The sequence below is a fragment of the Myotis nattereri genome (assembly GCF_964212035.1).
Source record: "Myotis nattereri genome assembly, chromosome: 4".
In the NCBI taxonomy this organism is placed as follows: Eukaryota; Metazoa; Chordata; class Mammalia; order Chiroptera; family Vespertilionidae; genus Myotis; species Myotis nattereri.
In genome coordinates this window covers 98914325-98941798 of record NC_138079.1, presented here as the reverse complement: position 1 = coordinate 98941798, position 27474 = coordinate 98914325, and the positions used below count along the sequence as shown (strand labels likewise).

General features: G+C 52.7%; 2 protein-coding genes across 2 annotated transcripts in view; one reads left to right on the top strand and one right to left on the bottom strand.

Annotated features, from left to right (window-relative positions):
* Window positions 1–8330, top strand: part of UBN1 (ubinuclein 1) — a 39600-nt gene extending 31270 nt beyond the window's left edge. Inside the window, exons 16-19 of the mRNA XM_081090442.1 lie at window positions 1415–2632; window positions 3647–3890; window positions 4171–4260; window positions 6201–8330. Of these exons, the coding sequence (XP_080946568.1) occupies window positions 1415–2632; window positions 3647–3890; window positions 4171–4260; window positions 6201–6250 (1602 nt within the window). The 3' untranslated portion in view covers window positions 6251–8330. The remainder of the gene's footprint in view (window positions 1–1414; window positions 2633–3646; window positions 3891–4170; window positions 4261–6200) is intronic.
* A 180-nt stretch (window positions 8331–8510) lies between these two features.
* PPL (periplakin) overlaps window positions 8511–27474 on the bottom strand; it is a 47168-nt gene continuing 28204 nt past the window's right edge. The window contains exons 3-22 of the mRNA XM_081090443.1: window positions 26862–27016; window positions 26072–26192; window positions 25410–25535; window positions 25282–25323; window positions 24025–24186; window positions 23824–23931; window positions 22835–22930; window positions 21491–21613; window positions 21200–21346; window positions 20480–20631; window positions 19530–19627; window positions 19164–19321; window positions 18228–18406; window positions 18005–18143; window positions 17079–17272; window positions 15280–15430; window positions 14439–14522; window positions 13643–13759; window positions 13069–13161; window positions 8511–12032 (exon numbers count right to left, since the gene is read on the bottom strand). Coding sequence (XP_080946569.1) covers window positions 9369–12032; window positions 13069–13161; window positions 13643–13759; window positions 14439–14522; window positions 15280–15430; window positions 17079–17272; window positions 18005–18143; window positions 18228–18406; window positions 19164–19321; window positions 19530–19627; window positions 20480–20631; window positions 21200–21346; window positions 21491–21613; window positions 22835–22930; window positions 23824–23931; window positions 24025–24186; window positions 25282–25323; window positions 25410–25535; window positions 26072–26192; window positions 26862–27016 — 5109 coding nt within the window. The 3' untranslated portion in view covers window positions 8511–9368. The remainder of the gene's footprint in view (window positions 12033–13068; window positions 13162–13642; window positions 13760–14438; window positions 14523–15279; window positions 15431–17078; window positions 17273–18004; window positions 18144–18227; window positions 18407–19163; window positions 19322–19529; window positions 19628–20479; window positions 20632–21199; window positions 21347–21490; window positions 21614–22834; window positions 22931–23823; window positions 23932–24024; window positions 24187–25281; window positions 25324–25409; window positions 25536–26071; window positions 26193–26861; window positions 27017–27474) is intronic.

Genomic DNA, 27474 nt, shown 5'->3' with positions numbered 1-27474 from the left:
GTGAGTCAGCCTGCTCAGGTCATGTACCACCTGTTCTCTCTCTCCAGCCATGCTCATGAAACCTTTTGAATGACGATGGCAGCTCATTGAGCTTTGCTGCTCTGGGGGACAACTCTTCAGGATGGTATTCTTGAGGTTGTACCAAGAGGCAGGCCAGATCCACCAGAGGAGCCTTAGGTTGTTGGCAGGGCAGAGACCTGAGCTGGGGCACTTAGTACCCTCCATCCTCAGTTCTAGGAAGCAGTACCCACCTGGCCAGTTCCCAAGGTTGTTGTGGAATTAAATGAGGTCTTCCTGACAGCTGTCTGAGGCATGAAAAGCCCCTGCGTATATGAGAGTATTATATTGTGATAAAGATATTTTTATGGAAGAACACACTCCTAGCCAAGTGTAGGTTAGCCTAGAGCTACAATGGAAAGGAAAGGTGGTTTGTTGAGTTTAAGTAGCAGAAATGAAAGGAAGTACAGTGATTAGAGAATAGAGACTGAAAATGAGCTTAGATATTGCAGAAACCTCTCAATGTCGTAGAAATTGCTATTTTACTAAAATTTTATAAATTCCTGACGCTTTATAGTGCCCTTAACCATACCAGAACAGTGTGGGAGAATAAGCTATTTACGTTGTTTATATCTAAGTATCTGTTGAGCTCCTGCAGTGTCTCAGGCACACTGCATTTAACACTTAGGATGCAGGAGTGATGAGATAGCTCCCATTGTTATCCCATGAAAGGACTTTTCTTTTGAACCCCCTGAGGGGACAGGTGCTTGGAAAAATCAAGGAGGAAAAGAAAACTAATTTAAGGCAGTTTTCATGCCATGCATCCTTTTCTGATTACAGTTAGGAACATTCTGAGATAGTGTGTGAGCCAGTAGGGAGAGTGTCTTTGCTCAAGTCTTGTATTTTTTCAAAATCAGAGAAAAGAAGCATTTCCCCGTGGGTTCATGTGTACTTAGCAACAGAACATGCTTGGGTAAGCCCAGGCCCAGCCAGATGGGCGTGTTCAAGTCCACAGAGGCTTGTCACCTGCGCTCGTCTCCCTTATATTGTGATTACATAGGAAGGCCTGATTCTTGGGACCTTGTGGTATTCTCACACCTGCATTCTTTTTTTCTTTTTTTCCCCTAATATATTTTATTGATTTTTTACAGAGAGGAAGGGAGAGGGATAGAGAGTTAGAAACATTGATGAGAGAGAAACATCAATCAGCTGCCTCCTGCACACCCCCCACTGGGGATGTGCCCGCAACCAAGGCACATGCCCCCGACTAGAATCGAACCTGGGACCCTTCAGTTCGCAGACCGACGCTCTATCCACTGAGCCAAACTGGTCAGGGCTCACACATGCATTCTTACAACAGGACCAGTGTTGGCGTCTTTGGGCATTTCTTAACATCAGCATTTCTACTTTCCTTTAGGAATCATGTATTAAGCCTGATAAAAAGGTTTCCGTCTCATCAGGCCAGATTGGCGGGCCTTTGGCTTTGCCTTCAGAATACCCGGGAGGAGGCCTGAACTCTGGAGCTGCAAACAGGGAGCTTTCGTCCCAGGCATTGGGCAACCAAACAAACCCTGTTCCTGTCAGCCTGGAGAACTCGTTGGATGGAGACTTGATCCATAATTCAGCTTCCTCATTGGAGGCTGTGTCCAAGGAACTGGCTGCGCTGAACAGCAGAGCAAGTGGGAGTTCCGAGTTCACATTGCCTGCACCCTCGAAAGTGCCTGCAGAGAAAGTTGCAGGTGTTTTAAGTACGGAAGAAAAAAGGAACTTTACGAAGGCTAGCCCTTCTGCCCCACCACCCTCCAGCTCTCTGCAGTCACCCCTCAATTTTCTGGCTGAACAGGCTCTGGCACTGGGGCAGTCCTCTCAGGAGAAGAAACCAGAGAGTTCTGGCTATAAAGAGCTGTCCTGTCAGGTTTCCCTGAGCAAGGGCCTGCCAGAAGGGCACCAGTCCAAAGCAAAACACCATGGTTTGCCACGGACGTCTCATGCACCCCAGACAGCAGCTCCCGTGCCTGGCCCCCAAGTAAAAGTCTTTCATGCAGGCACTCAACAACAAAAGAGTTTCACCCCCCCAGCTCCATTTGTCAGTAAGCTCCAGGGCCCAAAGCCTTCTTCCCCACAGTGTCATCGTTCCCTCATCCAGCTTGTGAAGACGGCAGCCAAAGGCCAGAGCTTCCATTCCTCCACACCAGCCTCTTCAGGAGGCACGCCAGCCTCCAGCAGTAGTTCTCATAAGACCCCAGCCTTGTCCTCCGCTGCCCTGAGCCATCCAGCAAAACAGCACTCAGCCAGCTCCTCAGGGCCATCTTACAAGAATAGCCCCTTTGCCGGCTCTATCTCCAAACACGGGATTTCTTCTGGCAGCTCTTCTGTAGGAACACCAGTCCAGAGCTCCACTTCTGGCAATCTGCTCCCCGGTGCACAGCCTGCCTCCACAGGACAGCCTGCCAGCCGACCTGTCCCAGGCTCTGCAGTGAAAAAACCGCCTGTTTCCCAGAAGCTGACCCTAGTGGCCCCTCCCGGGGGTCCAAGTGGAGATTCTAGTGGTGGGACCCAGGGAGTGGCCAAGTTACTGACCTCCTCCCTGAAGCCCAGTGCAGTTAGCAGCGTGACATCGTCTACCTCCTTGCCAGTGAGTATCCTGGTACAGCAGCCACCCTTATGGGTCTTGTGGACAAGGCCACCTGCCTTCCCTGATCAGACAACTGAAACTGGAGGTTGGGTTGGAACAGTAAACCCAGAAATCATAAGGACTGGCTTCCTGTTTTCCTGTCTTATCTTTTCTGTTGGCATGAATCCCAAGAAAGCCTGAAACTTCTGAGGAGGATGAGTGGAGAGAAAGGACTGGTCAGCACGGTGTTGGCAGGGAGGCTATGAATCTAGAAGGTGTGGAATGAGTCACCAAACTTCCCTTTCATGGCTTCCTAGCTGTCCCATCTCTCCAAACGAGTTAGTGAAATTAATACTATCAGATCGTTAGTTACATAGAGATGCTCATACAGTAGGAAGATGAGTACTTCTAAAAGTGATTCTCCCAGTTGGGTTTTGAAGGACTCTGCAGGTCAAAGGTGATCTGACAGAGTGCAGTGGCTGGTGAGGCCTGCCTGTAGGAATTACAGAAGTCGGGTGCAGGTTGGGGAAATGGGAGAGAGTATTTTATTTTTCCCACTATGTAAAACGACTATTTGGTTGCAAAGAAAAAACTACAGAAAGGTATGGTCAGTGAGTTCTCACTGGCTTCTGCCCTATTTCTGTCACCCAACAAGGTAACAATGTCCCTTAGTTTCCAGGATTTTCCCGTTTCTTTCTAAAAGATTACTACATACAAATTTGTGTGTGTGGCTTATGTATATAAAAATACATATATTTGTATATACCTACATTTGTGGATGTCTATATATAATATTCTTCCCTTTCTTTCTTGCACAAAGGAGGCATATTTAACATCCTGCTTTTTAAAGTGAACGCTGTGTCCTAGGAGGCATGTTAGGCCAGTTTAGAGACTGTTCTTGCTCTTTGGGGCTGCAGACTAGGGTTCATGCATAAGGAGCAGTCAATGTCCCTACCCTGTGTGTTGACAGGTTTGGTTTGTGAGCAGGCCATGGACAGGCTGGAGCTCTGATCCTTTTGTGTGTTTCATCTCCAGAAAGGAACGAGTGGGGCTGTGCTACTGACCAGCTCATCGCCCTTAAATCTGCTATCCTCATCCTACAAGACAGGCGGCCCAAAGCTGCCCGGGGCTGTGAACTCAAACTCCCTGGGGATCATCTCTCCGTTTCCTCTCCGTGTGCTCTCCTTTAGCGCCGACTCCTCTGCCAAAGCAGGGGTCTCCAAGGATGCCATCGTCACGGGCCCTGCCCCTGGGACGTTTCACCATGGCCTCAGCCACAGTAAGTGCTTCTCCCTTCCCTCTCCTCATTTGGGGGCACAAAAGGTGCCCGGGACTACTTCTGTGATCAGTGAGTTCTGTTGTCATGTACGGGGTTCCCGTGTGTGTCTGATGTGTGGCTGTGGGCAACATTTTCAGGGATCGTGCTGAACCCTTCCCCAGGGTCTTTCACCAGGACTGGCCAGTAGGTTGTCTGGGGCTCTGAATCACCAAGGATGCTTTTCTGTTCTTGTCTTCAATGTGCGTGTCTTGTTCTTTTCTTCCCTCCTGTTTTCTCTCAGGTCTCCTGGCTGGCTTGCACTCCAGCCCGCCCCACGCAGCACCTCTCCCACACGCTGCCGTGTCTACCCACGTCCCGCAGAGTCTCCCAGGTAATTAATTGCCAGGTGGTCAGAGTGCCATGTGCACTGTGTGTCATTCCCCTCTCCAGTCAGTAGATGCCGTCTGCTGCCAAAGATTTCAGTATCTTCACCATATTATCACTGTGCTGTCTTGGTTTGTCCTTTGAGGCTCTTGTTCTGTGGGTACTTGGAATGGGACAGGTTTCCTCCACTTTGTGATTTCCCCTGGTCCCCTGCCACTGGGTCAGCTTTACCCCATGTGATCACAGAGGAAGTCAGGGTGACCTGTGTGCGAGGCAGAGGAATCCCCAACCCTTGGCTAGTTGGGGCACTACAGGCCTTTAAATTCAAGCTGCTATACCTTCCAGGTAGTACCAGCTAACAAAAGGCTCTGTAAATTTAGTTTAAGTGAAAGGGGAAGTCCAAGTAGTAGCAAGAGGTCACAGTGGCAGGGCCTCAGGAGGGACCTTTACCTCTGATGTCAGCATGTATTCAAGAGAGGAGCAGCTGTAAATTCAGTTCAGATGTAAAGGCAGGGAGTTGGGAGCACAACAGGAATTGGGACAGCGTTCCCTCTTTCCTTCTGCCAATTTTCTTCTCCAGAGAGCAGTGACTTTCAGAAAGGGGCACTGTACAAGCTCTAGGTTTATAGCTGTGAGAATCTGGCACCTTTGTCATCAGCAATTGGCCTTACCCTGTCTAGGACCTGATTCTTAGCTGCAGCTAATGGAATGCTGTTGTAGAGCCTCAGGGATCTTGGTTTGGGCCTACTACCCTTACTACTCTCTGGAAACGACCAGGGGCCTCATTGGTCAGGGAGAGCCATGCTTCAGGAAGCCGAGCCTGGAGCTGCCCTGGTAGACTGATACCCGGTGGCAGTGAGATGGAATTCATCCAGCTGGGCATGCCTGACACCTGCTATACTGAGAGCACTGGCCTCGACATGGCTCAAGTCTGTCCCAGATTTTGCAGTGGGTCCCTGGCCCCTGTGTCCTTAAACTGATGCATTTGTAGTGAATGCCAGCAGCCATCTGGGTACAGGAGTGGATTGTAAATCTCCAAGATGGAATTGTTGCTTCTCAAATAAAAACCTAGGGCTAAGCTTGTATCAGCAGTTACTCCGTTTTACCCCGGAGAAGCAGTAAAATGTAGTGTGGACTTGCTCCACAAACTGGTGGCTGCCGCTGTAGCTGAGATGATGATATAGGGGTTGCAGAGCTACCTGGTTGAGAGCTTGTGGTTTTTCAAAGAGAGATTGCTCTGCTTCTGCTGCTTTTAGGAATGTCACCCTTTTAAACAGAGACAATAATGAAGAGCCTTTGGAATGTGACTATTGGTCTGTGGTATTTTCAGCAAAAAAAGGGAAAAGTGCTTTCTTGTACCATTTCTTCCCTGTTTTTCCTCCGGGTATTAAAAGGCTATCAGAAAAGCATCTGTGCTAAAACAGGCGGAGTAGGCTTTTCTTCTCTCCTTTAGACCTTCTTCAGGTTATAGGATTCCATTGAGTGGTTGTAAATGAGAAGCTGTCTGGACATTTTAATTGTGTAACTTATTTCTGATTTGCTTTTTTTCCTATGTGGACTCAGAATGCTAGTGCCTTTGAACTTGTGTTTATAGAACCTGAGGATCTGTTGATGGTGAGAATGTTGACTGCTCCTTGACTTCAATGTGACTATCAAACCCCGTCATGGAACCCATGTGCCATTGCATAGTTGTAGCCAAGAACAGAAGTGGCCCACATTGCATAGTAGAATTGCTGTGAACACAGCACTCCATGAGCAGCTGCCTTCATGCTGCAGGCTGCTATAAGTAACAACACACTGAAATCACCTCTGTCAAGTGTTTGTGGCTCGTTTGAGCCTCAGCATACTCAACATACAGAAGTGACTTCCTTGAGGTTTGGTTACTGCTGCCTTAAGAAAATCAGAGATCCTGAAAGATTTATATTGTTTTTGCTTATTCTTTTCCAGATGCTTCTCAGCTTCATGGGAAAGGGGCTGGTGTTCCACGGAAATTGTGACCTCTTCAGAGGAAATGCTGGAAGCTGAACTAGTCGGCCTCTGAAAAATCGGATAATCAACACGCTCTTTCTGCCGATCGGTTTTCTTCTGGAGAAGGCGTGAGTGCTAAGTGGACCGTCTCTTGGCACTTGTGACGTGCCTTCACTTGGGAGCAGCCTCGTGCTTCTCCAGAGGTACTGACTGGCCTGGTGATCCAGGCCTCGTGGCTTTGTCGCGGACAATCGTTGGAGGGGCAGCTCTAGGCTGGGAAGTGTACTGGGTCATGTATGGAGCTCTGGTGGCAGGACTGAGCGTTGGCACACCTGTGTTGTAAGTCTGCCCAATCCCCTGGCATTTGGTCAGAGTAACTCATGGCACCCCATTGGCAGGGGCTCCTTTTGGCCACCCTAGGGTCCCTGGATGGTCATGGTGTCTATCCCATCCTCAGGCTGTGTGCTCAATGGACAGAAACCCAGGCTAATGCCATAGCTGGGGGACTTACCTTGTCTCGTTGAAAAATACTCAGAACAGCTAGTGTGTGCTCATCATGGGGCCAGTTTATTCTCCAAACATGACAATGAAGCTCTTTTAAAGAAAGATCTTTGTAGATTCAACAATTGTGATAGGATTTTTAAAGACACTTATTTTTGGCTGTTTTCATCATTACCATCAATGCATTGGATAGAGTGGGACTGTTCTTCACATGTCATATTTTCACACGTCATATGGAAGACATAATCCCAGTGCCTTTATGGTGGAGCAGAATTAGACACACACCCATTAGGCCCTCTGTGTGGCTCTCAGATGAAGACCTTTTTAAAAGATGTCTGTACTTAAGACGTAGCCAGTTTATTTGAGGTTTTTTATCATTGCACATCATAATCTCTGCCGTCCTGACATAAAGGTCATCTGGGTCCTCAAATCCCAGGTCCCCATTCAGCCAGGGCCTCTGTTTTGTTTTTCCAGAGTTCATACAGGTGGACTGCAGGGCCCCAAAGGCCTTTGAGGGCAAGGATATGAAAGGTTCCAAGTTACAGATAGACATTCCAGCTTATTTAGAAATCATTCTCAGGCAGAGCTGCAGGTGTGGGCCTTTGTGAAGTGTCTGCTGTATAGACAGGCCTTGAAGTCCTAGGGCTCTCCAGGCAGCGGGGCTATGCCTGACTTAAGGGTGACGCACCACTGAGCTTGGAGAGTGCATTAGAGACAGACTTAAGACAATTAACCTGGAGCTCCCAAGTCATTACGCTGTTCCCATTTAACCATTGGCTGCTTCACGAGTTTTAGGGCACTTGCCTGTCCTGTGAAGTCTCTGCCACAGGCATGTCTCAACTGACTGCTCCAGCTAAGTGATTTCAAATATTTAGAGAGTAAATAGCCTCCTCAGAGTGTAGACCTATGTGGAGACACAGGCAGCTCTTTTGGTTCCTGGCACCCAGGGTCCAGTGCTCAGTAACTCATGCTTTATGCTGAGGTTTGTCTAGTGTCGGAGGAGCAAGGCCTCTGCTCTGACTTTTTACATAGGAACCAACACATGTTTCACATGGGGCTACATGGATTTCTTATCTCTTTATTATATATATATTTTGCAACTTGGATTTCCAGTTTGTTTACAGAATAGTCTTAGGAAGTAGCAAAAGAGCCAAAGAAGAGATTTGTATTGCTGAGCTCAGAGCCGTGCAGAGACTGCCTATGAGCTCCTTTTCTGCCCAAGACATCCGGTTCCCCTGCAGTGCCCCCTCTTCCCCACATACCATTGAGTGTGCAGCTGGAGCAGAATACCCTCATTTGTAGGAATCTAGTGATGCCTCTTGCCTCAGGGAAACGTTTCTTTGATGGGGAGATTTCTTTTTCTTGTTTATGCTTTATTTGTGGTAACGAAAGAGTGAATGACTTAAACAGCCATGGCAAGGCAGATCTACAGGCAGAGCGGGCTCCGGGCCTGGGGGCTGCGGTGCTGCAGGGCTTTCCTTGGTGCGGCCGTTTCTTAAGTGTGAAAGGGGCTGTGGCTTTGGTGCAGCCACTAGGTTGGTATTAGGGGGTGGTGTGGAAATTGTTAATCTTGTATAAAGCAACTTAATAAATTGTTTCAAGGTTTCCAATACATTGTTTCTCATTCTTTTTGCCATATTTGCTAATAATTCTTTCTCCCATAGGAACTGGTAAGTGATTGGGACTGGTAAATGGATATCCATATGGGATATCCTGGCTGAAAACCAAGAGGGAGTAGAGGCAATAAATCACACACACAAAGGAGGAAAAAACACACTTAGCATAAAATTAGAGTCAAGCCACCAGGTGTTTATTTTTTACGCTATAAGGTGGAGTTCCCTATTTCTTTCCGTTGTCTTATGTAATATAGGAGATACAGAGAACCTGAAATTAATTTGGTGAAAAATCAACTGTGTAGTATACCTAAGGACCAATTAGAGAATAAACAAGACTTGTAAGGCCCTGAAGCTAAGGCTAACAGCAACACAGTCCACAACGAAAACACTTTAATTTCAGAACCAGAAAAGTCTCGAATGGTGTGTTCTCCGGGGACAGTCAGGCTGACAGAGGGGCCTGTGCTGGTTTCTTTGCGTCTTTTCTGGCACAGATCCCAGATCTGTCTCACCATTAGAAGTCTGACGGAAAGTTGGCTCTCAGCCAGACTCCTAGAGGGGTGTGAATGCAGGTCGGCAGCCCCAAGGGGCCCAGTCCTTTGATGAATGGAAGGGTGTGTAGAAGAGAGGCCTTTCTGCCCTAGAGTTTCCCCATCTGGTGTGCGAAGGCCATTGCTGCATGGAGTGGCTGGTCTGCCTCAGTGGTCTTGTGCTTTAGTGTTCAGATTGCTTCCAGGTTTCCCACAAGGAGTCTGTTGATGGACGTGTGTAGGACAAGGGAGAGAAAAGAAGGGCTTTGTGATTTTGAATCATTGGAGGATGAAGCAGGTCTCTCACCTGGGTTAACGGATGGTGCAGCCAGTGACCATTCTGCTTGTACGTGAGCTATACTCTGAGTAGCTTGGCCGAGAAGGCGTGGGTGGCATGCTCAGCTCCACACGGATTAGGAGCCTGCACAGGGCCAGGGAGAAGAAGGTATGGGGTAGGAGAGAGCCAGCGTCAGCTTCCAGGGGACTGAGGGGCAGGGCTGTGCCTACTTCTGCCCAGACACCAGAACAGCCAGCTCCTGGATGGACATATCCTTGTTGACATATCGGTCGTACTGAGCAGGGGTCAGCCTCCCGTTCTGTAGGGCCTCTTCAATGGAGAACTTCTTGCCAGACTTCCTGTCGTGGATCACAGAGGACTCCCCATTGGGACCCTTGACTGATATTTCCTCCCAGTCGCACTCCTGACTTCTGAGTTTCACAAACATGTTCCAGTCGATGAGGCCAGCCCGATGGGCTTCCTCCGGGGACAGCTCCCGGCCTGTGTCAGGGTCGATGACCACAATGGAGCGCCGCAGATGGTTTTCTCTCTGCTCCCTCTTGACGGCCACAGAGCCCAGGCGCTTCTGCAGCTCGTCGATCTCAAGATCTTTGTCTTTGGAGAGCCTTTTGAGGTCATCCAGCTCTCTCTCCAGGGACCATAGTCTGGAGTCGAGGTTTGTCCCAGAGTCCACTGTGGTCATGTTTCTCAGGTCCCGTGTTTCCGTCGCCGCCATTTCAATTTCCGTTTGGAGCCTCCGGGTCTCCAGCTCCAGGTTTTGCCGCTCCAGCTGTAGTTTGTGGTTTTCTTCCCTGAGAAAGTCCAGCTCCTTGGACGACTTGGAGTTGTGGAACTCCAGTTCTGACAGCTTGGCTTCCAGCCGGCCCACCTCGGCGTCCAGTTCCCTCTTGCTCCGGCTCTCCTCCTCCAGGCTGCTCTTGAGCTTCTGAATTTCCTGTTCAGTGTCACCTTTCTCCACCTGGACGCTTTCGGAGAAGACCACCTTTTCCTTGACCTCCATCTTCTCCAGGTTGATGAGCTTCTTCTTTAGGGTCTCTAGTTCACTCTCCAGGACCTGCCGCCGGTGCCTTTCCTCCTCCAGCTGGAGCTTGAGCAGGGAGTGCTCCCGGGCCTGCTGGGGGTCCTGCTGTAGCACCACTTTCTGCTTGTGGGTCACCTTCTCTTGGGCTTCCCCCTCCTCCTTTTCCAGGTCGGCCAGCCGTTGCTTCAGGCGCTGCACCTCCAGCTCGGCCTCCCTGCGCGCCTGCCGTTCACGCTCCAGCTCCTCCAGCTGCCGCTCCAGCTCGGCCCGCCTGCGCTGTAGCCGCCGCAGCTCCCCGCGCAGGTGGTCGATCTGCCGGAGCTCCACATCAATGCTCTGGGTGAAGGCATCCACCTCAGCTCGCAAGCCCGGCTCCTCCTCGTACCTGACTACCTCCTGTTGGACCACCTTTTCCTTCACCTGGGAAAGCTCCTCCTCCTTCTGTTTGATTTTCTCCTCTTGGGAAGCCCTCTCCCTTTCCAAGTCCACTTGCTTTTTCTGTTCCTCTGATAGTCTGGCCCTCAAAGACTCTACTTCCTCTTTGGTTTGGGGGTCTTCCTGAAACTGAAGGATCTCCTGGACTACCTCCTTGGTCTGTACCTGGGGTTTAGTGTCTTTCAGAGCCTGGATCTCTTGCTTCAGCTGGTAGATCTCTAAATCACACCTTTCGATGAGTCTGGTCTTGTCCACGATCTCCTCCCGGAGCCTCTGGAGCTCTTTCTCCATCTCAGGGTCAGTCTTGTATTTAATGACTTCCTTCGTCACCTCTCTGACTTCCACCTGCGGGCCCCGCCTCCGCAGCGCCTCCAGCTCGCCCTGGTAGCTCTTCAGCTGTTCCTCGGCACCCCGGTACTTGCGCTCCTGCTCCACAAGCTCCAGGCGGAGGTTGGCCACTTCGCTCTCTGCCTTGGGGTCTGGCCGGACGATCTCCCGCACTTTCTCCTGCACCACCACCTTGGCATTTTCCTCTTCCAAGGCCCAAATCTTTCGGAGCAGCTCGCTCTTCTCCCTCTGGTGGGCACGAGCCTTGGCAGACTCGTCCTCATACTGGCGTTTCAGGTCGCCAACCTCCCTCTCAACTGCCATGTCCTTTTCCACCTTGAGCACCTCCTTGACGGTGACCTTCCCCTCAGCCATGGCCCTCTCCTTCTCCAGTCTCTTTAGCTTGTCCTGCAGAAAGCTCAGCTCCTCCTCCTGCTTCTCCCTGTGCTTGCCCTCCCGCTGCTGGTCCTCCTGCAGCTGCCGGTACTCTGCCTCCAGCTGGGGGTCATTCTGCAGTTTGACCACCTCCTTCTCAGTGACCTTCTCCCTCGCCCGGCTCTTCTCCTCAGCCAGGGCCGCGATGCGCTGCTGCAGGAGGACCGCCTCTGCTTCCCGGGTGCCCTTCTGCCGCCTTAGCTCCTCCAGCTCCTCCCTCAGCCTCAGGACCTCATCGGCCTGGGCTCTGTCTGGCTCGATGCGCAGGACCTCCTTGACTACGTACTCCTGCCCGCCGTTCCTGGTCTCCTGCTCCAGGGCGCGTAGCCGCAGCTGCAGCGCCTCCAACTCCTCCTGAAGCAGCTGGTTCTTGTGCTGCTCCTCCGTCAGCGTCCGCTGCATCTGCTGGAAGCTCTCCTCAAGTGCAGGGTCCGGAACCTTCTTCAGCACCTCCTTCCTCACCACTGCTTCCTGGGGGTTCTGATTCTGCAGAATCTGGATTTCCTCCTGGGCACTCTTGACTTCCTTCTCCAGCTGCTGCCTCCGCTCAGTTTCCTCGTCCAGCTCCTTCCGAATCTTCCACGACTCCTCTGCTCTGGAGCCCGGCTGGCTCCCTTGCTGACTCTCGTGGGTCACTCCTACCTCTGGCTGCTGGGAGGGAGAAGACAGTGCACGGTTATGTAAACAGTTCAGAAGTGGGGGGTTCTGTGATCTCCAAGGAACTCCAAGTGCTGGGTTCACAGGAGTTCTAGGGTTACTTTTAAACAGCTGGTTTAGGTTTTCTTAAAATTCATCTGGTAAAATATTTTAAAACCATAGAAGAGTGTGAAAGGAAATCAGTCTTCCACCTCTGGTCCTGTCCTATTGCTAGAAAGGTATCTGTCATCTTATGACAAGTACAGGCAGTCCTCCGGTTACGTTGGACTCGACATACGTCGTTTCGTGGTTACGTCGCCATCTCCCATTTATTTATAAAAAAAAAAAGTTCCGTCATTTCGACGTATGTACATATGTGCTTTATGTTTTTTATTATTTATTTACCACAAGTAAAGGTCAGGAATTGTTATCTTTTAAATTTTTTTTACTGTTTCGCTTCATTACTGCTGTGTACTCCATGTGAGTGATGTACGTGCTTATGGAGGTGGGTTCCGACTTACGGCGAAAATCGCGTTACTTCGCGCCTTAGGAACGGATCTCCAACATAACCCGAGGACCTACTGTATATTTTTAGTGTGTGCCAAATATTTATTTTTCTGCACAAATGGTAAGTCCCCTGTTCTGCACCCTTTTTGCACTTAATCTAGATAGAGGCAATTTCACAGCAGCACAGAGAGCTCTACTTCACTGTTTAACAGCTACATGTGGACAGACCATTATTTACCCATTGCTGATGAGTATTGAGTTGCTTCCAGTTTCTTGTTATTACAGTGCTATCATAAACATTCTGGACTTTTAACATGTTACCTCTACTAGGTACTCAGCAAACGTCTGCTGGAGGGAATATATAAGTTACACACATGTCAACAGAGGCGCCGGCTTGGGCCAGTATTTGCCGTGGTGCTGCCCAGCCATGTTTGCAAGGGACACTCCCCCTAGTTTATAGGCTGTTTCTTTGAGGCTGAACAAGTCCTGTTTCTCACCTGCTGGAACAGTTTTGAGTAGAATGTGTTACACTAAGATTCATTACCTGTCTCAGTAGATTTAGAGCAAACTCCAGGTTCTGCAGCCTCTGTCTGTTGATGGCGTTAACTTCGGTGAACTTGGCAGTAAGGGTTGCTTCCTATAGGGGAGCATTCAGCAAATAGGAGTCAATAGACTGAGGAGGAAAGAGCTAGGACGGGTTTTGAAAAATCTGGCATTTGGGGATAGAGGGTAGCTTCTTGCCCCTTCCTACTTGGGAGTCATCTGGTGGAGAGAAAACTGGGTTTAGAGTCAGAAGTCTAATTCCCAGTGGCCTTGAGCAGATCTCTGTTGGAGCGTTAATATTCTTGTGTATAGAGGAGATAATAACGGCCTCCTGTATATGTATTGGGCGGGGGGAGCAGAGTGGGAACCTCTCTAATCCATGGCTCTGACCCAGATACCTCCAGCAGGCTGTCTTTCTAGGTATATCAATGTCGCTGTCCCAGAAAAAGTTCATTATCTTCTCTTACAAAACCTGTTTGCACCCAGGAAAGCTCTCAGCCCAGTTTTCATGTGAGGCCTGCATTCCATGCTCCCTGGAAGTCTGCGCAACTCAGTACGCCTACCACAGAGCTCACCTCTTCCCTCACTTTGGCAGCAGGGGACTGGAGCCTGGCTCTCTTGCTCACATGGCTGCTCCTTCCATTCTCCAAGTCAAGAAGGGACCTTAGTTTCTCTGCTTCTAATTCATAGTCCTGGGGGAGAGACATGGCAGAGGGCAAACAAGGTCAGTTGTGGCTGCAATATTCTTACAGCCCTGCCAGCTGACTGCAGAGGTCTTCCGCTCAGCTGCACTCGGTACCGTCTGCCAGGAGTTTTTGAGAACCTTCAATACATCAACAGTACATAGCTATGTCCCTCAACAATATGTGAAACAAGAAAAAGTATGCCCACAGTTCCCCTCCCCAAAGGGCTCCCTTCAGGCCTTCCCTTCACGCTAGAGATGATGCTGTGCTTCTCCATTTGTCTCATGTTGCCCCCTCTTATCCTCTGGTTTGTCAGTTGGACGACTTTATAATCCATCAAGTGGATGGATGATAATTTACCTAGCCATTCCTCTGCTATTGGACATTTAGGTTATTTCTAGTTTGTCTATTTTGCTATTATATATAATGCTGTTACAGTGATTTTATTTATCCTATATTGGTGTTATTCTGTATTTTTCCAGTTAGGATAAATTCCCCCCAGTTTACTGCTTCATAAAGTAGAAAACCCTTCTCTGGTATTTGATGCCTAATATCATAGTATTTTCCCAAAGGGCTGTGCCAGTTTGCATGGCTGCCAGTGGGGCCTGCGGATGACCCTGCCAGGCCCAGTGCCCCTCTTCCCAGAGGCCTTGATGTTTTACACTCTGGGCGGGACTTCGCTTCTCACCTTGACAGCTTGCTGGTACTGCTGGGAATGAGCGCAGACTTTCTGAACTTCCTGTTCCCTTCTTGCTATTTCATCCAGCAGGTTCTGTAAAACAACAGAGACTTTCAAAACAAAACAAAAAAAGAACAACTTTGATAAATTAGCTAGATTCCTTAAATCTGAAATTCTTCTTCTGTTGTACAGAGTATAATGAATGGCTTCCTTGTATGCATGTGTTGGTTATAAAGGCAATTCTAAGGCCCGGTGAAGAAGGGCCAAGATTATCTTTGCCAGGAAAAGAATGTTTACTGTGTGCTTCAAAATGTCAGGCACTGTTCTAATATGTAACTTAGATGACCTCATTTAATCTTCCAACAATCCTGTGAGGTAAGTACCATCATTACCCAGCTTATAAGTGAGGAAATCGAGGCACAGTGAGGCACAGTGGCTTGCCTGAGGGGCACAGCTGATAGGGAACTGGCATTTGGGTTCCCATGTTCCTCCTCCCTCACCCTATTGTCATTGCTGCCTTCTGAGGACCTAGGACTCTGAACTTTGAAAATGGGATTTTTCCCCTTGTGGGGGCCTCTTGTATTTTCGTAGCCATTCACTCACTCAGCCGGCCTGCACTCAGTGTCCACTCTGGGCCAGGACCCATGCTGGGAACTGAGGAGGGGGAAGTGAGCAAGACTGTCCTTGTTCTCAGAGTTAAGTGCTGGGAGCCAGGCAGGGCCAAGGTCCTGTGAGATCACAGCTCTGCCAGGGCAAACAGCACCCTCTCCTGGCTCTCCACAAAGGGGAGTGACTGACCTCTGACCCCACCTTGTGACTGTGCCTGTGAATGCAGAAGCAGTTGTCTTACTTTCTGATTCTTCAGCTTGGTCTCCATCTGGTTGAGGCTGTCTGTCTCCTGGGGCTCATAGCTTGGGATGTTGGACAAGAACTGGAGCATGTGGTCGCAGCAACTGCGGTAGTCATCATAGGCAGCCTTGGCACTCCGCAGGCTCTGGGCCCTGCAGGAGCAAAGCTGGTCAGGCCTCTGGCACAGCGAGACGATGTCTCACTTAAACCTTACCCTGTCCCTGCCCAGCCACTGTAGCTCAGTGGTTGAGCTTATGTGGCCCATGCACCAAGAGGTTATGGTTCGATTCCTGGTCAGGGCACAGCCGGGGTTGTGGGCTCGACCCCTGGTGAGGGGTGTACAGGAGGCAGCTGATCAATGTTTCTCTCTCATTGATGTTTCTACCTCACTTTCCCTTCCTCTTTAAAAAAAAAAAAAAAGCTTCTCCTGTCCCTTTTAAAGGAGTAATCTGTATTCTTTGTGTGTGTTTTCATTTTTTAAAATGTGTGTGTTTAGGGGGGTGGGGGACGAATGTAATTGAACTGGAATACAAATGTAATTTAATGTTCACTAGAAAGGGAATAGTTAAGCAAATTATGGAATGTTAAGTTGGAGTCCTCCCTGGCCTCTGTGAAGAACAGGTAGGTAGGTCCACATGTACTGACATGCAGAGATACTGTGTGCTGAAGGACCTCAATAAAAACATATCAAAATGTGTGGGACACAGCAAAAACTGCTGAGAGGGAAAAGTATGGGATTAAATGTTTGTATTAGAAAAGAATGCTCTCAAATCAACAATCTAAGCTTCCACCTTAAGAAATAAAAAGAGCAAATTAAATTAAGCAGCAATAACGAAATAATAAAAAGCAGATATCAATGCAACTAGAAACAGGAAAAATCATTGAAACCATAGCTAGTTCTTTAAAATGGTCAATAAATTGATAAAAGAGAATGTATATATACAATGAAGATTTAACATCAGGAATGAGAGGGGATATAGCCTCAGAACCTGCAGGCAGTGATAAGAGAATATCATGAACAATTTTATGCTAATAAGTTCAACTTGATGAAATGGATAAATTTCTTGAAAGACACAAACTACTCAAGAGTGAGATGAGCCCTGGCCAGTGTGGCTCAGTTGGTTGAACATCGTCCTGTGTACTGAAAGGTCACCGGTTTGCTTCCCAGTCAGGGCACATACCCAGGTTTCAGGTTCAATCCCCATTCAAGGTGCCTGCAGGAGGCAGCTGATTGATGTTTCTCTTTCTCTCTCTCCCTCTCCTTACCAAATATTTAAAGAGGTTGAATTTGTAGTTAAAATCCTTCTCACAAAAAATGCAGGCCCAGACAGCCTCACTGGAGAATTCTACCAAGCATTTAAGGAAGTAATATCAGTTCTATACAAACTCTTCCAGAAAACAGAAGAGGAGAAGGGAATACTTAACTAACTCATGAGGCTTATAAAATATATGACGGGAAAAACAGCAAGCTACAGTGTACATGATACGTTGTCATTCATGTGTTTACCCCTTACCCCAGCTTGTACAGAACACCTTTTGGGAGGGTTCATAGGAAACTGGTAGTAGTGTTTACCTTGGGAAAGTGGGGCTGGTCATTAACCAGTTAACTGCCACGCATCCAAAACGGAAACCATCCTTACATCTATAGACGCTTATGGCATCTATAGGGTCATAATTACTGAGTGTTTTACTTTGTATGTATATCACTTTTTCAGAAAGCAGAAATTATTTAGAAAACAGCCTTTGGTGGTGTCGGTTGAGCATCTTGGCCTCAAGGCAGACTAGCTCAGGGCCCCTCACCTGAACTCAGCCTGCTGGCGGAGGTTGTCGAAGCGCTGGCCCAGCTTGTGCACCTCGGCCTCCTGGCGCTCCAGGTCAGGGCAGTGTTCCTGGAAGCGGCTGGCCAGGGAGCTGGAGCACTGCTTGGCGGCCTGCAGGTTCTGCTCCACCTCACTGAGGAGGGACTTCTGGGCCTGCAGCTCGGAGGCCATGGCCTGTGGGGTGGAGAGGCAGACAGTGGGTGGGCGCTGTGGTCAGAGCTCACAGGGGCCAAAGCAGCACTGCCCCGGTGCTTGGGGACACCTGCTGTGTGTGTGTGTGTGGGGGGGGGGGACGCGGTGTTAATGCCTGGGTGTGGGAAGGGACTGGGCCTTGCCTCTGAGTTTCTCCTCACATCTGGTGGCCATTTCTACAAAGTTCCATTTTGTTACAATGAACAAAACCTGGAAAAACTAAAAACCTCATGGTTGGCAGCATGTGCCCTGTGATGCTGCGCCCAGGACTAGAATGGCCTGCTGCTCTCCAGCCTCCAGGCCCATTTCCTCGGCTCTGAGGTGAGGGTCATAGCACACAGCCAGGGTTTTGTGAATTGATGTGTGAATAAGGGCCTCCCTTGGGCTCACAGACTTGGATATCCCTAGCGGTCAGGCAGGTAAATGCTGAGGGTTTGCTGGCAGCTGCTGCATAGATACTGGAAATCTTGGGGGGAGGGGAGCATGCACATCTCTGATTTAAGAATACAAGTACCCCGTTTCCACAAGCCATGAGCAGCTGGGATTTGTGCCACGTGCCTCCATTTACAACTTCCAGTAGGCATTGTGGGCATACAAACCTGCAGAGACTTCCTGCCCTGGGCATCAGGGTCTTGGGCCTCTCATCTGTCCAGAGCTGATGGGTGCCAGCGCCTGGACAGAAAGGCTCCCACGGCCCAGGGCCCCCACACTCACCGCCAGCTCCTGCCTCTTGCTGTCCAGGGCGCGGCCACTCTCGGGCACTGTGTCGTCCTGGGTCAGCTGGTTCTCATATGTGGCCAGCACCTCCCAGCCCTGCTGCAGGCTCTTCTCCAGGCGGTTGGCAATGGCAACCCTGAGGACACAGGTCAGGAGTGAGGGGGTGCCTGCCTGGCCCCCTGACCCCAGCTGACCCCCCTGCTGCCCGCCTGACACCCACTTCTCCTGGGCCAAGTCCAGCAGCTGCACCAGGCGCTCGTATCTGCGGTTGGTGTCCTCCACCCGGGTCCTCAGCAAGGGTGCGCTGCCACTGCCCGGAAGGGCCTGCACGAAGGCCTCGCACTCGGCTGTGCTGTGAGCTTTCTCAGGCTCGATCTGCAGCAGCTCGTTGGTGATGTTCTGTGGGGACCAAAGGCTTCCTGTTGGCCACAGTTGGGCATCCTCCTCCCCCAGTGGCCTGCCAGCCTCAGGGAGCAGGGGAAGCTGCTGGGGGGGGGCGGGCGGGGGGCAGCTCTGATCGAAATGTGAGGCCTGGGCCCTGCCTGGGAGCCTGAGTCTGCACGTGTACTGAGCACCCCGGGCATTCTGCACCAAGCAGGGGACTCACAAGGGAATGAAATGAACAGGCAGTTACCCAGCACTCACTGTTCCAAGCACCACATTTAGTGATTTCATTCATTGTTGGGGGCAACCCCATGAGGGAGGCACGTTTTCTCTCCCTGTTCACAGCTGGGGACCCAAGCAGCTTAGGAAGGGATGTGGAGGGGCCTGGCCTCTGCTCCCACCCTCTACTGGGCATCCTCTCGGCCTTGACAGCCTCTGTCAGCCATGATGTGAGGCCCCTTCTCCAAGCCCAGTTCCTCTGTAAACCAAGCACGGTCACCCCTGCCACAGAGGGCGCCTGATGACTAGGGAGACCGTCTGTGAGAGAGGAGCATGGATGCTGTTCCCCCCTGACCACCTGGCCATCAAACACGCAGAGACGGGCCTCCCCAGGCCTCTCCCGGACGTGTTTGAAGCAGGGCACCAGGGCTCAGGCACCTCCTGATCCCCGGCCTAGCACCACCCCTGCCCCTGCCCCCCATGACTCAGGAATTCTTGTGACACATGGCAGGTGGAGATGGGAGCTTGAGCAGGGGCCCCAGCCTGGTGGTACCTTGAGGTCTTTGGCCCGCTGGGCGCTGTCCTGCACAGCCCGGCCTTGTTCCAGCGGTGGCCGAAGGATCCCTGTGATGGCCTTCTCCTGCCGGTCTAAGTCACTGGCCACCTTGTCCAAGCCTGCCAGCAGCTGCCGTCCCTGCAGGTCAGAGGCGTCTGCCGGACGGAAATCGGAGTTAGGTGTCAGTTGGGGGCATGAGTTGCAGGGAAGGGGCCGAGGAGGCCAGTTGGGACGTCCAGGGCTGGCTCAGCCTCCCCTACCCCTGCCAGGCCTGACCCATGCTGTCCCTTCAGCAGCACAGACCGTGGGTCCATTGCCTCCTCCCTGTCCCCCCACAGGCTGGGCAGTGGCCCTGGCACCCACCTCCAGGGTTCTCTGCCTTGAGCACCTCATGCCGCTGCTGGAGTGCATTCCTGGTCCCGACTGCCTTCTGCCGCACGCTCCGGTACTGGCTGCCCAGGCTGCGAGAGCAAAAATGGACTGGATCCAGGGCAGCCTACTGCCCCTCCACCCTCAGGCGCAAGACCCTGGACTTCGGCTGGGCCAACAGCCCAGAGGAGTCAGGCGCCATCAAAATGCTTTGAAAAGTTAAATCATAACACACACAAAGGTTTGCTGAAATGCTGGCCTGTCTTTGCTTGTGGGTTCAGATGGACCCCTTCCTTCCTTCGCCCCTTTCTCTCTTCTTCGTAGCAAGTCTTACTTCCTAAAATCATCTTGTTTGTTCCTTTGCCTTCCCTAAGATGTTACCCCTGAGGGAGCAGCACACTGGTGCTCAGTAAATACTTGCTGAATGAGTAAATGAAGCATTCCCAGAGTCACTCACTCAACAAAGTTCTTGGGTCTTCACTTTGCCCCAGGTCCTGAACAAGGCCCTGGAGACAGTAGACCTCAAGGAGCCCCTGCCAGGAGACTGACACTGACACAAAGCACCCTGATCAAGAGCAGGGCGTGCGCGGGAGGGAGGAGGTGGGTGGAGCAAGGTGTTAGGCAAGGGGCAGTCAGGGAAGGCTTCACAGAAGAGGTGACCCTGGAGCCGAGTCAAGCCGAGAGGCCTGAGCTGACCAGGCAATGAGTAGGTGTCCAGGTAAAGGGAACAGTATGTGCAAAGGCCCAGAGGCACTTCCAGAGAAAGTGCTCGCTGAACTGTGCCCACAGCTGGACATTCACACACAGCAAGTCAGTCGGGCCAATAGGATCCGCCCCTGTCCCACTGAGCCTCCAAGTGGGTACAGGTGTGGGGGTGTTAACAGGGCAATGAAGGGACCCAAGGTGTGGGGCCAGTCCATGCTGGCTACCTCCTTAGCCTGTACCTGTCGGCCAGGGCCAGGGCCTCGGGGTCGGTGGGGGGGATCATGAAGCAGACGGCTGGGGCGGTCAGCGTGTTTCCTGCGCTGTCGGTGAGGTCCCAGCTCTCTCCGTTGTTCCTCTGCAGGGTGTAGCTGTAGCCCCTTGAGATCAGGCCCTGGCATGGGCAGGCCAAACAGTGAGAAGGCACAGAGAGACCTGCCTTGGCTGGTAGCCTGGGAGCCCAGAGGCCACCTTGGTCCTGCCCACCAACTCTGGCACGTGGGGAGTCAGCCCATCTCTCAGATCCTTTCCAAGACATCGTGCCCTAGTTGGGAAGGACTAGAACTCCCCCCATTCCCAGTCCATGTGGCCTATCCTTCTCCATTCCCAGCCCTTTACTACTCAGGGTGGACATGTGACTCGGGCCCGCCAATGAGAGAATGGCATTATCCCCTGGCACACCCCAGTGACTGGTTGAGGCTGACATGAGTCAAATTGGGCCAGTGCGAACCCTCCCTGGCACTCCTGCTGGAATGACTGGGGTTGCTAAGCTGATTGCACACAAGACCAAGGCAGCTAGCTATTGGGGGGGGGGGGGGCCTGGCAGAGAATGACCCCAATGACAGGGGTCCTGAAAACGTTTGAGGCCCTCATTTAGCGATGTCACCCCTAAGACCTTCCAGTGACATGAAAAGAGGCATATTTGGGCCTGGCCTGCCTGGGGCACCTGGGCAACAGCTCACCTGGTCACCCTCAAAGTCACAGAGCGCCTCCACGGGGATGGGCTTGAGCGGCGTCTCCCGGCGGTACTTGAGGGGCACCACCTGCTGCCCTCGCTTCTGCAGGCCCTGCACCACGTGCTCATACTTGTCCAGAGCCTTCTCCTGGTCCTGGGCATGGGGAATGCCACAGTGAGATCGTGCAGCCTCCCCTGGGGGGCGGGGGCCAGGCAGCAGGGGAGAGCTGTGGGGGGCCGGTGTGGGGCTGAGGGCAGGGAGGGGTCACCCGGAGTCACTCATGGGACCATCACTCACATCCAGCTCCCGCAGCAGCAACTCAATCTGGTATCGGTCCTTGAAGTCAGGGCTGTATTTTTGGTTCAGGTCTGAATCCACCTTTCGTAGCAGCTCCTGAGCGTCCTTCACGTCTTTGTGGAACTAGGAGACCAGGTGGCCCAATTATGACCATGAAGCAACTAGGACACCTGGCTAATCCTGGCTGTGGCTGCAAGTCCAATCCCAGTCGGGCTGGGCCTCCCACTCACCCTGAGTCCACAGGCTCTGCTGCTCGTGGACACCCAGCCCACCCAGTCCTGGCTCCCGAGAGGGCCTCATGGGAAGAAGCCAGGTCCCTTCCCGCCAGTCCAGGTGACCACCTCTGCGACCCGTTAACTTTCAAGTGCACACCAACGACCTTCGGCGCTCTTAAATGTCACTCCTCTTTGTGCCAGGGACACCCTGATAATGCTGTGCTTTCATTGTTGATACATGGAAGACAAGCTGCCCCACTTTGTTCTAGAAAATTCTCTTGCCCATTCTTTAGCTCATCAACTCTGGAATCGCTCATTGTCAGCTGTCCCCTGGGCTGCAGCCACGAAAGGCACTTTGGGATCCTGTGAATCTCACAGCCCAGCAGGGCTCAGACACCGAACCAGGAGTTACAGAAGTGTCATCTGAGTTCAAGCATCCCCAGACCGCACAATCATTAGTCACCTGCCGCTCTTCCTAAAAAACACGTTCCTATGAAACAACCGGTCTCCATCAACAGATGAATGGGTAAACACAATGTGGTCTGTCCACGCAAGGGCATACTACATGGCCGTAAAGGGGAATGACATTCTGATTCATGCCACAACATGGATGACACTTGGAAACATACTCAGTGAGAGAAGCCACAAAGGCCATGTAGCATGAGATTCCACTTATATGCAATATCTAGAATAGGCAGCCCGAAGAACAACAGATCAGAGGTTACCCGCGGCCGGGGGAGGGAGGAATGGGGAGTGACTGTTGGCGGGCTCAGAGCTCCCATTCGGGGTGACGAAACGTTTGGAAAGACGGGTGATGGTTGTACCACATTGGATTGTATGCTTAAAAATGGCTAAAATAGCAAATTTCATATTATATATATTTTACCAAAATGAAAACCCACACATTCATTCCTAGCCTCACACTGACCTGGTAAATTCGCCCCCCAGCCTTGGCCCCAGGGAAGAGACTGGCCAGGGCCGGGCAAGCTGGAGGCACACCCGTGTCCAGCCGGGGCAGCGGGAGGCCCAGGAAGGCAGCCCTGCAAGGCTCCCGAGGAAGCAGCATGGAGGCCAAAAGTGGGGCACGTAGGCCCTGAGTGCTCCCACCAGTGGGCCCAGGCCGGGGTACCTGGTGGTAGTCTTCCATGTACTTCAGGTGGCTCTCCTCACAGATGAGCAGGTTCAGATACTCCTTCCAATCTGCATGCACGGCCTCCATGTGAGCCTGCCAGAGAAGGGGGGGTGTCACTGCTGGGCGGGTGCCTGGGGCACTGGAAGAGGCCTGTGGGATTCCGGACCAGAGGGTGGGGGAGAGGGCATCCGGCATCTGCATGGGTGTGGCTCCCACAGGGGCAGCCAGCTGCTCCCCAGGGGTGAGGAGAGAGAAGGGACATGTCACAGAGCCGACCCGGGCTGCCCTGCACAGGTGCCTGGGCTGCAGAGTGCATAAGGCACAGGAGGGGTTGCATCTGCCCAAAGTGGTGCTTTTAAAAAATGTCATGAAACTGAATGGTATGTCCGCACCCCAAACTTAGAACGTGACTTCATTTGGGATCGGGGTCTTTGCAGATGTAATTGGTTAAAGGATCTCAGGATGAAATCACCTGGATTTAGGATGGGCCCTAAATTAATGACTGGTGTTGCTGTAAGAAGAGGAAATACAAGGGAGAGGCCCTGTGCACAGTAGTGTAGATGGAAGTGATGCAGGCCCAAGCCAGGGAAGGATTGCCGCAGCCGGAAGCAGGGAGGGGGGCAAGGAAGAACCCTCCCCCAGAGGGAACAAGCCTGCCAACACCTTGATGTTACCCTTCTGTCCCAGAATTACGAGAGAATACATCCTGTTGTTTAAAGCCACCCATTTTGTGGTCATTGTTAGGGCAGCCCCAGGACACTGACACAGGTGCCATATGGGCTTCAGAAGTCGGGGGGAGGGGGGACGCGAGAGCAGGACGTGACAATAATGAGAGGAGGCAGGGTCAAGAGCAAGATGAGAGGGCAGAATAATGAGACAGGCAGACAGACGGACACCTCCCCCCCATCTTGGGGGCTGCCCCGCCCACAGCAGAGGCTGCCGTGAGGCCACCTCGGAGGAGGCATCCCCTCTCAGTGCGCACACACCTCAATGGAGTTCCTCCCAGGGTGCTCAGCAGCTAGCAGTTGGTCTCCCTCACTGTGCAGCTTATTGATTCTCTCCTCTTTGGCCTCCAGGTTCCGGTTGATGAAATTCTGCATTGGGGGGAGGAGCGGCTCAGTGCGCAGCCTGGCAGCCTCGTGGTCCCTTCTGGCCCCTGCCCCCCACCCCCAGGCCCCAGCACCCACCTCGTACTGACGCCTGCGGCTGGGGTAGTCGAGGTTGCGGTCACTCCAGTCGTACTGCATGCGGCCCTTGGCCTGCTGGTCCAGCCAGTACAGCTCGTTGGTGCAGCGCTGCATGTAGTCCTGCAGCGAGCTCAGGTGCTGCTGCCGCGCCTGCGACGCCGCCTGCAGGGTGGGGACAGGGCTGAGACTTCCCTCCACACCTGCAGCGGCCGGCTCTGGCCCGGCCGAACCCCCGTGGGTAAGTTACTGACCCTCTGAAGCGCATTCATTCTTTCGGCAAAGATTTACTGAGCACCTACTAAGTGCGGGGCATTGCTCCAGGCCCTGGGATACAGCAGTGAGCAAAGCAGACAGAACCCTCATGGCACTGACACTGTGTGGAGCCCCAGGGACTCATCTGCACAATGAGGATGACAGCACTGAGAGAGGGGACATGTCACAGAGCCAAGCAGGGCCCAAAGTCCGGCATAGAGTTGGTGCTCAATAAAAATCAGCAGCTACAGCTTCCGCTTTATCTCTGTCAGGTCACTGTTTAGACGGCTAGAACCGTAGAAATTGCTAAGGCTTAACATCTGAGAAAGGGCCGGGCAGGCGGGGAGGATGGGCAAGGAGGAGAGGCGGCTACATTTTGCTCTGCAAATAAGAACAGCAGCTAACACATACATGGGGCCACCAGGAGCCCAAACTGTGCTAAGATCTTCTCCAACATTAACTAATGCCATCTGCAAAGCAATCCAGTGAGACAGGGACTCGCAGTAACTCCCCTTTACAGATGAGGAAACTGAGGCTCCCAGGCTAAGGAGCGCGTTCAAGGTCTCCCCTCCCACTGAGGGTGGAGGCAGTCTTGCCCCAGAGCCTGCCAACGGCTGTGCTCTACCTCCACGCACTCCCACAGCCGGGGCGTTTGAAACGTCCGCAACAAGAAAGCATTCATTTACCACTTGTGCATTTCTAAAGGAACTCATTCCTTAGAGGTTTTGAAAATAGGAAACTTTTGCTTGTAAAGTATGTGGCATCCAACTTGGCACACAGAAGGTGCTTAATAAAGAAACAAGAAGCAAAACGGTAGGACAGGCTGTACCCCAATACGTAAATGGGATCTACTGGGGTTTTCCATGAGCTCAGGGCAAGCTGGGGCGCCTCTCAGGCAGGGGCCCTGGGTACCATCTCTTCCCGCTTCCCCTCCCTCCTTTCTGTTTGAACTGCACACGCTTCCTGCTCCAGCCCCCGCCCACCCCCCACCCCCTCCGTTCTCACCAGCAGTTTCTGGTACTTGGCCTGGAGTTCGCTGTTCTGCTCCTGAGGACAGAGCCGAGGACAGGGGTTAGGGCGGGGTGCAGGTGTGAGCCCTCCTTTCCCGGGTCCCGCCGACCCCGGGCGCCCACCTTGCCCCCATCCTTGGCCAGGTGGGGCCCGATGGCCTTGACCTCGTTGTGGAAGATGTTGTGCTGCTCCACCTGGTAGTCCACCAGGGGCAGATCTGTTCCGAAGTTCTGGCTGCTCAGCTTGTCCTGGGAGGGGAGGATGGAGACAATGCACACAGGGGTGGGGCCGGGGACTCCTCCTCACAGGACCAGGCAGGGAGAGAGCCAAGTGGCCCCGTGAGGGACGCAGGGAGAGGCTGTCACCTTTATCTGTACGTCATCTCATTGAATCTCACACGGTTACCCTGCCCGTTTTCACAGACGGCTGAGCCCAGCGTCACACCACTAAACGAGGGTTCTGGGCTCCCGTGAGCACACCCCTCCACCGTGGAGATGGGCCGGCCAGGGCATGGGAAGAGCAGTGGCTGGCCAGACATCTGCCAGCCTGCCAGGACCCCACCGAGCCAGGATTGGAGGGTGATCCCAGGAGGATCTTAATCTTCATCACCTCTGCTGTGTGACTCTGGGTCAGGCACTGCACCTCTCTGAGCCTCGCTCTCCTCATTGACACAAACATCAGAAAACATCACCAACACGACTACCTCCGCGTGACTGTGGTGACATTAAATGGTGGGGTTCTCCCCTGACACCCGGCCCCTCCCCAGCTGCAGCCAGGGCCGTACCAGCTTCTCTTCCACCAGCGCTGCCCAGTTGACCTGTGGCTCCACCTCCTTCACCACCAGGTTGTAGATCTGCTTGTGTTTCCCACGGAGGTTGGTCACACGCTCCTTCAGCTGACGGATGCTGAGTGGGAGAGCGTTCGCCCTGGTTAGCGGGCTAGTGGGCAGGGCACTGCCTTAACCCCCCGCCCCCCAACTTCGTGCCCAGCGTCCTGGGAGGGCAGGGTACCAGGGCCTTGGGCTCCAGATAAACACTCGCGCTCTCCTCCTATCTACTTTCCTTCTTCCTTCCTTCTTCCATTAATACTTCCCCAGGACCCACTGTGTGCCCCGGGCCATAGAAGGTTCTGGAAGAAACAGGCTGGAGCCCACCATCTAGCAAGGGCCACAGTGGGCGTGGGTCATGACAGGGGCGAGCACAGGGGGTTGCGAGGCACTGGGAGACCCTGGCCCCTGCTGTCGTAGGTGCCGATTTAGCCACATGGAGCTAAGGCAAGAGCCATGAGCATGGGGCCGGGTGGGCGTCCGGGTGGGACAGCGTGCTCAAAAGCCGGGAGGTCGGACTGCATGGTCAGGAAGCTGGGGTCACACTATGAGCAGAGCAGGGAACACCAGTGCTCCGAGCCGTCTCCCCGACAGCAAGTGGGTTGTCATGAGAATAACAGAGTGAGTGGCATGTGCCTGGCATCTAGCTAGCCCTCGAGAGGCCCTGACGCGGCTCCTGAGTGTGGGTGGGCTGCGGCCCTCCTGCCCGGCCAGGCGGCTCCCTCAGAGCCGAAGCGGAGGGACCTACTCCTCGGCGATCATGTCGCCCTGGGGGTGCTTCATGTGCTTGGCGATGGCCGCGTCCGCCTCCAGCATGTACAGCAGCTTCTCCGAGTCCGACACCTTCTGCAGGGCCCCGTCCCGGTGCTCGGGCTGCCGGCCCTCCTGCAGCCGGGCCAGGTCCTGTGAGAGGCACAAGAGAGGGGGGACATTAGACAGGGGCTCCGTGGGTCTGCAGGGACGGGAGGGCTCCCCAGCCAGGCCTGTCCTCTCCTCCAGCCCCTCAGCAAACAGAGCCCAAATGCCGGCTTGTGTGGGGCTCTGGGAGGCAGCCCAGCCCAGTGGGGAGGCCACCAGGAAGGCATGTCAACAGGTAAACCTCACCAAGGTGGCGGCAAGCTCATGCAGGTCAGTGTTTACCCAGAAAGCGCACAGAGGTGGAGTGAGGGGGACCTGCGTGAGCTCCGGTGGTCAGTGGGGCCCCTCTGAGGGGGGGACACAGGTAAGAATAAAGGCCGGAAGGGAAGAGGGGTCAAGGCAGAGGGAACCGCCTGTGCAAAGGCCCTGAGGCAGGAAAAGGCAAGCTGTGAATGAAGCCACCATGGCTGAAGCTGAGAAGAGGGCAGGCCAGGCCAGGCCAG